Source organism: Ipomoea triloba, chromosome 12, assembly GCF_003576645.1.
Source record: "Ipomoea triloba cultivar NCNSP0323 chromosome 12, ASM357664v1".
Taxonomy (NCBI): domain Eukaryota; kingdom Viridiplantae; phylum Streptophyta; class Magnoliopsida; order Solanales; family Convolvulaceae; genus Ipomoea; species Ipomoea triloba.
This window is the reverse complement of record NC_044927.1, coordinates 11,182,175-11,196,435: the sequence shown is the minus strand read 5'-3', so window position 1 is coordinate 11,196,435 and position 14,261 is coordinate 11,182,175. Positions and strand designations below refer to the sequence as shown.

At 35.6% G+C, this 14,261-nt stretch overlaps 2 protein-coding genes across 11 annotated transcripts; both read left to right on the top strand.

Annotated features, from left to right (window-relative positions):
- Window positions 1-1,175: 1,175 nt before the first annotated feature.
- LOC115999257 (pentatricopeptide repeat-containing protein At5g15010, mitochondrial) lies at window positions 1,176-5,702 on the top strand. Of its 7 annotated transcripts, none has more exons than XM_031239105.1 (3): window positions 1,176-1,333; window positions 2,550-3,055; window positions 3,847-5,702. In XM_031239105.1, exons 2-3 carry the CDS (start codon window positions 2,769-2,771, stop codon window positions 5,483-5,485), a joined length of 1,926 nt encoding a protein of 641 aa, XP_031094965.1. In that variant the 5' UTR covers window positions 1,176-1,333; window positions 2,550-2,768; the 3' UTR covers window positions 5,486-5,702. The 7 variants fall into 7 exon arrangements, with proteins under 7 accessions (XP_031094965.1, XP_031094963.1, XP_031094966.1 ...); XM_031239103.1 differs by having other exon boundaries at window positions 2,453-3,055; XM_031239106.1 differs by having other exon boundaries at window positions 1,176-1,338; window positions 2,557-3,055.
- Window positions 5,703-8,644: 2,942 nt separating this feature from the next.
- On the top strand, window positions 8,645-13,759 carry LOC115999024. Of its 4 annotated transcripts, XM_031238746.1 has the most exons (4): window positions 8,645-8,924; window positions 10,881-11,371; window positions 12,928-13,190; window positions 13,327-13,734. In XM_031238746.1, the coding sequence occupies exons 2-3, from the start codon at window positions 10,905-10,907 to the stop codon at window positions 12,932-12,934; spliced, it is 474 nt and encodes a 157-aa protein (XP_031094606.1). In that variant the 5' UTR covers window positions 8,645-8,924; window positions 10,881-10,904; the 3' UTR covers window positions 12,935-13,190; window positions 13,327-13,734. The 4 variants fall into 4 exon arrangements, with proteins under 4 accessions (XP_031094606.1, XP_031094608.1, XP_031094605.1 ...); XM_031238748.1 differs by lacking the exon at window positions 8,645-8,924 and having other exon boundaries at window positions 10,485-11,371; window positions 13,033-13,190; window positions 13,327-13,759; XM_031238745.1 differs by lacking the exon at window positions 8,645-8,924 and having other exon boundaries at window positions 10,485-11,371.
- Window positions 13,760-14,261: the final 502 nt, after the last annotated feature.

Sequence of the window (14,261 nt, the reverse complement as noted above, 5' to 3'; positions counted from 1 at the left end):
CACTTCCGCACCGCCAACCACCGGGACGCAAGGTGACGAGAACTTCGACGAGAGGAGAACCCGATTGAGTGGTTTATAATTAGCATTTATGCTAACATGTTTGTTTTCTACTTGTTTTATTAACCCCTTTTAGGACTGGATTATTGATCGTTGAACGCACTTAGTGGGAGTTAGAGTAGTACATTACCTTTTTGTTTTCTAGATCCTAGTGTGTTAATCATGTCCTTCGTTTATTCTCTTGATGTAGACTTTTGTTGTATTTGATACTCCTTTGTTTTGATGGTGCATGGACACGGGGGTCAGCGAACCCTTATGTTTTTAGATGATTTTGAGATGATTAGTTTCTTGGTATAGCCGGGTAGTTATTCTTGTATGATTGGCTACGACGGTAGCACCCCTGAAGTACTAGTGATGAAATCTGATGTTTTGAAATCTATTGCTTAGCTCTCTTTTCTACATTTTAGACTTTATATTATACTAGGCTCAAATGTTAGAAAATAAGAGGTATTACAAGTATGGGACCTCTAACTTCCAGCTATGTGTTGTGCAGCTCTCGTTAAGCGAATGAAGGGAAGTTTGAATTATGGGTGAGCTTATGCTTACTCTTAGCCTCTTTGATTGTAATTTATGTCATTCACAAATATACTAATTATAAATATCACACTTGAATTATTAGTGATGTAAATGTTGCCCATCAATTTTCAAAATGTGACATATATTGCCCATCTCCTAATATGATGAAGGAGAAACATTGTCGTCAACGGAAGGAGAACAAACGAATAAAGAAAAATGGAAGAAAAAAACATGGTCTTCGAACAGGAAAAATGATGGGCAACCACATTTACATTTTACACTACTAATAATTCAAGGGGGGCAATAAATGTTACGTTTTGAAAATTGAAACGCGACATTTACTTACTAAGAATTCAATGGTGACATTGATAATTGACATATTTCTAAGGCGCATAAATTACTATAATTTTTCTTTATATTTATATTTATATTTATATCAGTAGATTAGTAGATATATATCTAATGGACCAATTGTCTAATGCTGTATTGATTTCATCCTGCCAAAGCCCAATAACTCATGCCCATCCAAATATCCAATAGCCCAAATGCCCAATACAAGATAGAAACAAAAAATGCATAGCCCTAAATCCGCTAATCCCTAATCCCAGAATTTCTGTCATTCATAATTCATTCCCAAATTGACGGTTCTCCGGTCTCCCCGACGCACGGCGGTTCTCCGGTTTTGCCCGACGCAGTGACGAACGACGGTCCCCCGGCCTCGCTCTACAGCCTCGCCCCAGACGCCCCTTAACCAATCACTGTAAGGTAATTTTTTATTTTTTACATACTAAAATCAAAAGGGATTTCATACATCATATGCTGCCATTGCTTTAATTTTTCATTAGTATTTGAAATTTTAATGTGTTTGGGTAATGTGTTATTGTAAAATTTATGTAATTTTTTGTACAGTGTGTTTTAAATATTTGTATAGTGTGTTTGAAATATTTTATGTAAAGTTTTGTACAGTGTATTCGCGAGATTTTGAATTACGTAGTATTGCTCATTAGAGTTTTTAACTATTAATGGTTGAATAATTTTTTAATCTTTCGACTTTTCAGTCTGTTTTTCTGTCGATTATAGCATATAGTTAGGTCGGTCGGTTTCTGTTTGGTTCCCACGGTTAATTGGTTTTTCAGTTTCCCCGTCCGAACTAACCCCTACTTGTAACTTTCTATCACTTGTATGGATTTTTCCCTTACAGATGTTGTGGTGATGCACATTTCCTTAATCTGTGCTTCCCTTCCTTCAAGCCTTTTTCCTGTGTGAACTTTCTCTATGACCTATTCTGTGTATAGCCCCTTGTTTTTTTTGTGTATTATTTTTTTAAATAGTTTCTAGATAGTTGTTTGTGAAAAATTTACAGTAAGGATACTGACTTGATTTCATTCTTTTATCCCTGTTTTACCACAAGCCCTGTTCATCAGGGTGCGAAATTTTATTTAACACCTGCTCACTTGAATTCTTCAAATCCAAATGCATCTTTAATCTTACACTTATATTCTTGAGATTTTCAGCATAAACTCCATTTGCTTAAATATGCATTTTACAATCCAACGTGTCTTAGGTATCCTCAATAACTTTTGCTCTCATTGGAAGTTGCACAATTGATTGTCTATCACCCAAATATAGAGCAAAAAACGTTTATTTATTACATAAGAAGTGGAGCTATTTGCTTTTAATATTTTTCTGTTAGGAATCTTTTCCCTTCTTAAATGCATAAAGACTATTTTAAAATCCTAAAAGCAATAATGTTGATCTTCCATTATTGGAAAAGGTACATAACTATTGTTTTTCAGCTGAAATTTCCTCCTTATTGCTGCATATTATCTTTGTTTTATCTTATTCTTCTCTCTTTTCAGTAATTCATGTCTTTTATCAGGGCTAGACAAGCAGAAGGAATTGAGAATTTTTTTGTTGAAAATTGTATTACTAGACGGACAAAATTTATGAAGTGTGTTAATTTTTTCGTGACAAAGCTTCCAGTGAAGAATTGGAGCACTCAATCTCTACCCCTCAATCTATTGCAAAGAACCTCCCAGGCCACCATAGATGAATAACAGCAACAAAGCTGTCATTGAAAAGAGTTTCAGCGGCAAATTCTTATCTCCTATATTATTTGCTTTTTGGGGATTATTTGAATAGTTGATTTCAAGGTTTTGCTGCCACAACGGCTAAACGGAGATACCGGAGAAACCATGGCCAGAAATGTCCAAAAATCTCAAACCTTGGCTATCCATCTTATCAGGAAGCCCCATACAGTCAAATACGGGTCACCCCTCTTCTTGCACAACAGGCGAGACACTGTGGAGGAGCTTCTCGATAGGCACATCTTCAAGGAGAAGAAGAGTCTCAACAACGATGATAACGAAATTCTGTCTCACCGGCGCACTCACTGTGAAGCGCTTAGTCTCTGCAGGGACATCATCCGGGCTACCAGATTCTTCATGTGGCGAGACAATTCAAAACCCTCTCCTATTTTGAGGTAATATTTCTATATGATTGTTTAATTTTCTGAATGAAATTATTCCTAAACTATATCTCTTTCTTTTGTTTATAAACTTAATTTTGCATTTTCATCTATAAAAGTGGAAGCTTTTATGGATTTGCATATGTGCCCAAAACTGCTCAACTATTTTAGATTTCAGAAACTTATGATATTTTCAAGGATCTATAAATTTGTTGCACTGGAAAAAAGTGTAATGTACACTCAAATTTATTAAACAAGTGCTTTCCTTTTCTAATAGATGGATGGAGGGTTGAGTGAAGTAATGTGCCAGTGAGCTCAGACGTTGAAGGGTGAGTATGGAAGCTCACCTCTCCTTTAATTACCTTCTTAGAAGCCTGAGAAACTTGTCATAATGTAGCAGTTTTCGCTGAATGATGGTTTCCACAACTTTTGATGCTGGTTAAGTTTTTGAATACAAGGTTAGTTAAGGGTGTTGCAACATCTGAGAAGTCAAACATTTTTTTTGGGTGCATATTAAAGAATATATTTCCATTCCAACAATAAACAATGCATATTAATCTTGTGACAACTAAAAATGATTGTTGCACCTTCATTTTGAATAAGTTGTTAAACTCACTGGCTTTAAAACTTAGTTGGGGTGATTTTGTTGGCAACTTGACATGAATATACAAATGTACTTTTAGGCTGATTTGTATATGCTCATCTTATTAATTAAACCAAATGGTTCTACCAATATACTCCACTAATTATTTAATAGCTCCCAAGTTTCGGTCAATGCTTGATGATCTTTCTACATGGTCTTTCAGGTTGGGTTTCCCTACTTTTGGAAGTATTTCCTCCTCTTATACTTCCTCGAGCAATGAGCAGTTGGATAACCCTTCTCTGGATAGTAAAAATGGTGATACTCGTTATGAATATTGTAGTGATAGTGATGAAGACAATGGCAATCCTGTAGTCCATGGAAGCCAGGTTTATCCCAACGAAAGTCTTGAAACAATAATGGGTATTTTGCGAGTTCCGGGGGCTAGTGCATCTCAAGTGAATCGACAGCTTGAGCAATGTCATGTGAAGATCTTGCCTGAGCTAGTATCAGATGTTCTTTCCAGGGTACGTAATGACTGGGAATTGGCATTCACATTTTTTCTTTGGGCTGGCAAACAGTCAGGTTATGCCCATTCTGTGCGTGAGTATCACTCCATGATTGCTATACTTGGGAAAATGAGGAAGTTTGACACTGCCTGGGCTTTGATTGATGAGATGAGGGGTGGGAGGAATGGACCATCATTTGTCAGTCCAAATACACTCTTAATTATGATAAGGAAATATTGTGCTGCACATGATGTTGGAAAAGCCATCAGTACATTCCATGCACATAGGCGGTTTAACTTTGAGATAGGAATGGAAGAATTCCAGAAGCTCCTGTCTGCACTTTGTAGGTACAAGAATGTAAAAGCTGCTGAATCCCTGATGTTCAGTAACAAAAAAGTTTTTCCTTTGAATACCAAGAGTTTCAATGTCATTCTTAATGGATGGTGTAATGTTGTTGGTGAGTTGCGTGAAGGAAAGAGAATCTGGAGGCTGATGAAGGAGATGGGGGTTCCACGTGATGTTTACTCATATTCTAGCATCATGTCTAGCTATTCAAAATCCACTAATCTCAATGCTGTACTTAGGCTTTTCGACCAGATGAAAGAATATGGTATAGCACCCGATAGGAAGGTATACAATGCAGTCATTCATGCCCTTGCAAAGGAAAGGCTAATGAAAGAAGCTCAGAATGTAATGAAGACGATGGAAGAGAAGGGTATCTCTCCTGATGTTGTTACTTACAACTCAATAATCATGCCCATTTGTAAGCGTCGTCTATTAAATGAAGCCAAATGGATTTTTAATGAGATGACAAAACGAGGTATAACTCCGACTGTACGAACTTACCATGCTTTCTTCCGCATCCTGAGAACCGAAGAAGAAGTTTTTGAACTTCTCCATAACATGAATGTGATGGGCTGTCATCCAACACATGAAACTTACATCATGCTAATTAGAAAGTTTTGTCGTTGGCAACAACTTGATCTTGTCTTCAAGTTGTGGGCTGATATGATTCAGAATGGGCTTGATCCTGACCGAAGCTCATACATTGTGCTGATACATGGACTCTTTTTGAATGGAAAGCTAGAGGATGCACACAAATACTATTTGGAGATGAAAGAAAAAGATTTATTACCAGAACCAAAGATAGAAGAGATGCTTCAGGCTTGGATTGCTGGTAAGCAAGCAGCAGGTCCAATGATGACAAATTCAATTGAGACTATAGGAATTTTTAGTAGCCCAGAAAAAAATAAAGTCAGTATAAAACCCAAAAAAATGGGTAGGGAAAGGGATTTCTTCCGACATCCTGAGAATAGAGTGGTTACAAAAGAAAGTGGCTTTTCCTTTTGGGATTAAAATGCATTATGATACCAGATGTATCTAATTATCTATTATCTATAATATGAAAATCTCTATTTAGCAGTCCTAGTATTAATTAATCAGAATAGGTCCATGTGCTCATGGCATTTTCTTTAATACTGTCTTTGTTTTGAATTCTGGTTCCATGGGGTTCACAGGCTCCTTTTTTGAATTGGCCTCAGTTTTATAAAAGCTGGTGAAGTATTTTTACATATATTGATATATTTAATTGGTTGATGATCATATGATACTGTTGATCTTGTGCTACTGTTCGTTTTATATCTGCACGTCATTATTCTAGTGTGTTACATAGAACTAATTATTCTTTCCAGAAACATTTTTAATGCGATTGTCCTCATATTTCATACTCTGCATTCTCATCTTGCTTGGGTTGATAATACTTACACTTGTCGCCTTATGTGCATATATATATTTATCTAAAGCTGATTTTACATCCAAAGTTATGAATCCATATATGCAAATTCTCAGCAGTTTCTGCAGATGATTAAGGGTAGAGGTCAGGTCAGGATTCGATGCGTTTGTTAGGAGAAAACTTAATTTCATTTTTTGTTTTAGATTTATAGGTGAAAACTTAATTTCATTTTTTGTTTTAGATTTATAGGTGACCGTTCATTTTTAGTCAAAATAGTGGGAATATTAGTATAAAATCAAGGAACGTGGCACATTTTTTTTTTTTTTTTGAAAATAAAGAAGCTAATTCATTAATCATAGGCTGAAACGTTTACAATAAAGATCGATGGAATGGTCAAACATTCCTTACAGTCAGACATAGAAACAACTTCCCTAGCATAGAAAACTTGATTCGCAGATTGTTTTACAAATTTGAAACTGAATTCTTTGAACGAACTTAAAGCTTCTTTAATGATTTGGTCAAACGTACCCAAGACTGACACTGGTTGAATAGTCTTGCACACCACCTGAGTATCTATTTCCATTATTCTATCCATTAACAATATCCCCATCGCCATTCTTCTATCCATTGACAATATCTCCATTGGGCTGAACTGCATATCATAGTTCATAGGAGTCTCTTTCTCATTGTCATATTTGTCACCCACGATGAGATTCACTACGTTATGACTAGTTTTATCGTTTCATGCATTATGAAAAAAGAACTCGCTAAGTAAACGAGAGGAAGAAACTCGTCAAAACAACGAGAGAAAAAACACAAAAACTGCAAACAAAATTAAACCAATAAAACAAAGCAAAGGGAAAAACAGTGCGAAAATAATAGAGTAACGACCGGTATCGGTGGAGATGGAGGAGAAAACAATGAATGCAAAAAAGACAATGAAGATGGACGCTGCCTGAGGTGGAGATAACAACAGGGAAGACGATTGGACGTCGCCTCAGATCCGCTTACTTCACGGACGCGGCGGCCGTGAAGAAAACAAAAGAGGAGAGAACTTCACTAGGGTTTGCTATGAGGAGGCGGCTCTCCTCTTTCTTTAGGAACGTGGCACATAACATATCAAAGAGTGTATTGTCTTAGATGACCAATGTAATAGGAATCTTGTTATAAAGTCATTGAACGTGGCACATCATTACATATTTACATTCTATGTGAGTATGTGACAAAGATATCGGGCAAGCCAAGTTGGTATTGATTTTTTTACAATTACAAAATTATAAATTTGACTTCCAATTAAAATGACACATTAATTTTTTTAGTTTGAGTCAATTATTTATGAACTATTTAGATTCACAAGACAGAGCTTGTCACCAAAAGATACATAATAGTATATTTGTAGTGGGTTCTGGCATATGATATGCAAATTTTTATTTTTTGCACATTATTATGTCAAGATATAAATCGAGATAACTCTATAAAAACTTCATCTTTTATTGCAATATTAATTAAAGAAAATTCTTAAACTACTAGAGTATATTTTTATTTGTATTTATTCTTAATATAACTTATTTATCAAGTTTAATTTCTATGAGTTCGAAATTCAACTTGATGAAATTTACTAGTAAAGAGATAACTTACCATTAAATTTCATAATTTTTTTAGGCTTGGTCATTTCGGTTCGGTCTTAAACTAAAGTACGATCTGTACAAGGTTTAGTGAAACCGATCGATCCAATTCGAAAATCGAACCGAACCGAAAATTGATCGATTTTTTTTAAATAAATATAGATATATATTATATATAATTAATTAATAAATAAATATTATAAACAATATATATATATATAATTTCCACTAGAATGAAATTCTAATTCTGGAAATTCCATTGAAATTATAGTTTTATTTTTTATTTTAATTTGTTTAAATTATTAATTTGTTATGTTGGTATTTAATATTTAGATATTAGACTTTGGATTTGAGTTATGTGATGTTTCATATATAGTTATTACGACGGCCCGTTAAGTCGCGGCGCCCCTTGACTGTGTTGTCGCCTAGAAAATGTTGAGATTCGATGTCTTAAATCGAATCGAATTAAATTCGAACCGAAACCGAGTCGTTTCAAATCGAACCGAACTCTAATGTTAAATCAAATGGTTTAATTTTTAAAAGGGAAAAGGTACAAATAGGTCATTGAACTATTTGGGGATAACAATTAAGCCATCGAACTCCAATAAGCTCCAAATTCATCTATGAACCTGTAAAAAAAATGCAATTAGCCTTTTTAACAGGTTACCATCAGGTTTTTGCTGATTGTGATGCCACGTGAATTTTTTTATTTTATATTATTATTATTATTATTTTCCTACTAAGCATTTGACAAAAAAAAAAAAACAATAATAACCTAAGGATTTGACCATCAACTATAGCTTCTTTATTTTACATTTTTTTCTCTTTTTCGCGATTGCTTGTAGTATTTGTGACCTTCTTGACTTGAGCCAAGTCAGCCAACTAGCTTTGATCACAAAGCAAGCTTCACCTGAGGCACAAAAGTGCACTTCCGAAAGTGGTTGCGATTCCCTGTAAATCAAAACGTACACTAAGAATGCTTGACCTGTTTTGACAAGGATTGCTTTTTGACCAAAAACAATTGACGAAGGAGAAGCGTTCTCCTGGAGAAGCCATCGACATTGCTGACTTCTCCGACGAAGGAGAAGCCAGCCATGGTTGCTGGCAGTGGCGGAGCCCCCACTGCCCAAAATTCTACAGCCCCAAAACGACGTCGTTTTGGGGCTGTTATATATAAATATAATTTTTTTTTTTTTCATTTGGTCATTCCTCCTCCGGGCTCCAGGGCTTCGCGTGCGTTTTTTTCTCTGCGACTCTGCTCTATGCGTTTCTTCTCGCCTCCCACAGACCACAGTCCCACCGCCTAGCCACAGCCACTCGCCAGTCCACCACGGCGCTACCGGTCCACCGCCTCCCACTGCATCGCCACCGCCTTTCCGCCTCTGCCTCGGCCCTCGACAGTCGCCTCGAGCCCTCGACACCAGCCACCGCCCACCGGGTTTGGTCTTCTACATTTCTTCGACTCTTCCCTTACTAATTAACATCAACTTCTCACAATCTCACCCCTTGAAGTCTTGAACTATAAATGTTAATTTCAATAATTTATTCACCTAATTTTCCTAATTTATTCGCCTAATTTTCCTAATTTTTTGTTTGCCCTAATTTCCTAATTTTGTTTTTGCCTTAATTTACCTAATTTTGAACTTGCTGATACTAGTTGCTGCCGTTTGCTCTAATTGTCCTAATTTTGTGTTTTTTTATTAGTAGTTGCTGGCTTGCTGTGTTAGTGCCGTAGCCCCTAGGTCAATTAGTTATTAGTTTTTGCCGTAGTTTTTGATGCCGTAGTTGATGTTGTAGGTCAGTTAGTTATTAGTTAATTGATTCATTGATTTGCTGATATGATTCATTGCCCAATTCATTCTGTCTGATATGAATTGATTTGCTAATTAGTTATTAGTTAATTACTAATTACTTAATCTGTTAATGTGGATTAGTAATTAGTAATTACTAATTAGTTATTTGTTGATTTACTTGATTATGTTTATGTTGCCTTGCTAATTAGTCAAGGTCTTGTGTAAGCTGTGTTTGAAAGCTATTATATTGTTAGTGAATCTGTTGGGTTAGCTAATGTGCCTGCTGGGAACTGAAACAATTAAGAAGGGGATAAGGAATGAGTTGGGAATGAATTGAAACATTGAAACTGGACTTCATTTTACCTTTACTTCTTCGCCCCCACTCAACTTAATTTCTGGATCCGCCACTGGTTGCTGGCTTCTCCAGCGAAGGAGAAGCCACCAACCATCACTGGCTTCTCCTTCGTCTCCTTCGTCGGAGAAGCCGGCGACCATAAATATGGTCGCCGGAGACAAAAAAAAAAATAAAAAATAAAAAATTAACCCACTTGCGTTTTCCGAAAAACACAACTCCCATTTGCATTTGTGTTTGACCCGTTCTGACAAGGAACGCATTTGGGAACTGAGTTTTTCACATTTTTGTCCCAATTTTAAAAATGTCATATTTTTGTCAATTGTTTTGTTTTTGGTTCCATTATTGTCTTTGTCCCCCAAAAAAGACCCGTGGTGGGGTGGGCCGGCCCTCATTGGCACACCTATTTATCATACTCATCGTCGGTATAAATTACAAACTAATCATCATCTTCTTGAACAAATTTTTGTTTTTTTTGTTTTTTTTTTTTTGTTTTTAAGCAAATAGCTAGCGTAGTAGCGATTTGTGCTTTTTTTCCAACAAAATTTAAATATCTTCTTTCATGGTCATGACCATTTTTGTCTAAAGTTAGACGAAGAAGTTTAAACCTGTCGCGACCCCCTCCCGCTTCTTCATATAAATCTGGTCAGAAAACTAAATATTATTATAGGACTTTGCTAGTTTGCTATAGATTATATTTTTTAGTTAACTTTTAATTATTTTTTGAATATAAATGCTATTTCAGTCTTATCAAATATATATGGATCCCACATAAATAAATGTTAATTGATTTGTTTTGTTTGTTTGTTTTGGTTTTTCTTTTTCTTTTTCTTTTTTTTTTTTTTTTTTTTTTTGAAAACATATTACAAATATTAATAACACTATTTTTACAAATCTAGTTCAATTAAAATTTTTTAAGCTAATAATCTAATTGTATTTGTTTACAAATAGTTGAGGGGCCATTTATCTCTTTTTTCTTTTTTCTTCATTTTTTGTTAAAAAAAAAAAAGAATACAAATGGTCAAATAGACATGGGACTTTTTGTTAAAAATGTATAAATAGTCGTACTTCATTTACGAAGTGCCTTAAATTTTTGGCGACAAAGCTTCCGGCGAAGAACCTCCCAAGCCACCATAGACGAATGCCAGTGACAAAGCTGTCACTGAAAAGAGCTTAGGCGATGAATTCTTATCTCCTATATCATTTGCTTTTTGGGGTTTTTTGATTAGTTGATTTCAAGATTTTTCAGCCCCGACCGCTGAACGGAGAAACCATGGCATCTCGAACCTTGGCAATCCATCTTTTCAGGAAAGTCCGAACCATCCAATACGGGTCGCCCCGCCTCTTGCACCACGGGCCAGACACTGTGGAGGAGCTTCTCGATAGGCACATCGTCAAGGAGGAGAGGAAGAGTCTCAACGGCGACGATAATGAAATTTTGACCCGCCAGCGGCTCACCAGCACTCGCCGCGAGGCACTTAGTCTCTACAGGGACATCATCCGGGCTACCCGGTTCTTCATGTGGCCTGACTCCCGAGGCCTTCTTTGGCGTGATATTCTTAGAGAGAATACCCGGAAGGAATTCGAGGAGGCCCGATCCGAAAGGGACCCGGAAGTTATCACGCGTTTGCTGATTGGGGGTCGCGACGCTCTGCAATCTGCGCTTGATAAACTTGTTGAGAAACAGAAGCAAGAGATCCAGAAGCAACAAGGCAATTCAAAATCTTCTCCAATTTTGTGGTAATATTTTTGTATGATTGTTTGATTTTCTCAATGATGAACTATATCTTTTTTTTTTTTTAGTACTATTGACTCTGTTACAATGTAGTATCTATAGTCTCGAACCCACCCCTTCCATATAGGAGTGCAACCGGGTGCCACTAGACCATAAGGTCATTGGCAACTATATCTTTTTTCTTTAACTTAACTTTGCATTTTCATCTGTAAAGGTGGAACCCTTTATGGGTTTGCATATGCGCCCTAAACTGCTCAACTATATAAGATTTTATAAAATTCTGATATTTTCAAGGATTTATAAATTTGTTGCACTGAAAATATTTTCAATTTAGTGTCTTAATTTTTTTCTCTCTGTATTTTTAGGCATTTAGCTAAACAATGTAGTCCATAGTTGCATAGGATTATGTGTTTTCCTTTTCTAATAAATTGATGGAGGGTTGTGTGAAGTAATGCCCCAGTGTGCTCAGACTTTGAAGGATGAGTATGGAAGCTCACCTCTGTTTAATTACCTTCTTAGCAGTCTGAGAAACTAACTTTCCATAATGTAGCAGTTTCCACTGAATGATGGTTTTCCACAGCTTTAGATGGTGGCTAAGTGCTTGAATACTAGGTTAGTCAAGGGTGTGACAACATCTGAGAAGTCAAAATTTTTGTTTTTTGCATTCTCATGGTATATGTTTACCAAATAATGTATTTGCCATTCCAGCAATCAACTTTGCATATTAGTCTTGTGATAACTAAAAATGATTGATGCACCTTCATTTTCAATAAGTTATCAAACTCTTACTTACAAAAAAAAGAGGTTGTCAAATTCTTATGCATTTTGGGGATGTACCTACAATTGAAGGGAGCGCAAGCAAAGATGCTGTGTTTCTCTGTAATCACATGCAGGGCATTATTATTATTATTATTATTATTATTAATATTATTATTATTATTATTATTATTATTATTATTACTATTACTATTACTATTATTACTATTATTATTATTGTCATTATTATTTTGTTATTATGTTGAGTTCGAGTACTATTTAGTTAGAGCACTTTTTAGTATTTAGATTATTTGGATTACTTTGCAGTTTGGTTTCTAAAAGCATCCTTTCTATTTGCATGGGAATCATTGTACCCTCTTATTATATGAGGAAGAATTGGTAATAAAGGCAAGTAGAAAATTTTAGGGAAAAACCCAAGGAGTTTGGGATCTCAACAAATCCCCAGCTTTTATTCTTCTGTTCAGTATTTTTATTTACATTCCTTCGGCCCATGATGTCTTTGAGAATTAGCTTACAATAAATTCATTGGTTTTAAAGCTTAGTTGGGGTGATTTTGTTGATGTGGTTTCATTTTAAGCTAAAGGCTCATCTTATTTGTTTATAAAATGGAGAGTGAAAATCTTTGCTTGTATCTATTTGTGTCAGATATCAGACGGAAAACATACAAGAATGAGTAAGTTGCTTGCTATATTAACATGCGTTTAGGTGATTGTAATTTACCTTTATGTGATGCCTTTGTTTGGTGCATAATCTCAACAGTGTTTATATTCTCTGTAAAATATAGGTATTGATATTATGGATTTGGAGGGTAGGAATTGAAATCACTAACATTGACATTGCTTGCTTGCCAATTTTTACTTGCTGGGAATTGCCAAATTGGTGTTGGAAGATGGGAGGAAATGCATGTAGTCATTTCCATACTTTATCCCCAGAAACAAAATTGATTCCTCCTCCCTTCCCTTTCTTTGAATTACATCTCCATTTATCTTACCATTCCCAACAAGTTAAAGTAATTCAAAGAAAAGCATCAACTTAGAATTTCCCATGGTAAGTTTCCATTTATACAGGTTTATTATATAATAATAGATTAATAGTGCTTATTTATTCCAGTTTGATATTTCTTGGATACTCTTCCTTGTTACCTTGTTAACTTAAGTAATATAAAAATTTCTTGGTTATGCAGAATGGAATCTCAGAACAAGCATGCTATTTTAGGTTATGACTCTCATTGGATTCAGACAGCAGGTAACTCGGGTCAGGGTCAAGTTTATTGATCTCGAGAACAGATTTATTAAGAGGATATGGGGAATGTGAGGGGATCAATGAGAGAGGTTGATCATTTATGTCCTCATTTTGCTTGAGTTTGAGTCAGAGGCCTGGAGATTGTAGTGATGCCAATGGCTTTATCTCTCGAAGCCCATTCGAGGGTTTGAATACTTTCGATGCTTTAATAGCATTTTTTAATGTAATTGTAATTAGTTTCATATGTTGCTTTGATTAAATGAGTTATAATTGTTTTCTTATTAGTTTGGACAAGTGTTTAAAGTGTTGGTACTAAATTGAATGGGATTGTTATGTGATTTTCTTGCAATGGTAATGTAGTACTGTAGGTTGTATGGAGCCCAAGTATTGCCCCAACTAGTTATCTCTCTGTGTGATGAAATAATGATGGCTTCAAGCCTTCTAAACGCAAAAGCTTTTTGTAGGGCGATCAGGTATTTAACCTTTTGAGTATTTTTGTGTTTAATGGAATTGTGGAATATAGGTATTGTTTTTGGGTAAATTGACTGAAATAGCACAAAACACAACCTAGGAGGCGAAAATAGGAATTTTCTAAATGTTGGACAAAATTGGAAAATCTACGTTTGGGGATCTCAATCGCATTTTTCAAACGCGAGTGTATTTAATTTATTTTTTAGAAATGTCAACGTCACACCCGTTTGGGAAATGCGTTTTGATAGGGAATATACTCCGTGTATACCGCCCACGAATACTATACGTATGTTCGGTGTGTTATACGGTATCTAGTCCTATATAAGAGACTTTAACCCTACATGGTAAGGACTTTTGGCCCCTGTCTCCTCTCTAGATGAACCAAGAAGCTACTTTCTCCCTATT

What these genes read in the sequence shown, in the direction of transcription:
- LOC115999257 (XM_031239105.1), top strand. Translation starts at nt 2,769, where the DNA reads ATGGCCAGAAATGTCCAAAAATCTCAAACCTTGGCTATCCATCTTATC. An exon ending in AAACCCTCTCCTATTTTGAG is followed by an intron (nt 3,056 to 3,846) that starts GTAATATTTCTA and finishes ATGGTCTTTCAG; the next exon opens with GTTGGGTTTCCCTACTTTTG.
- LOC115999024 (XM_031238746.1), top strand. Translation starts at nt 10,905, where the DNA reads ATGGCATCTCGAACCTTGGCAATCCATCTTTTCAGGAAAGTCCGAACC.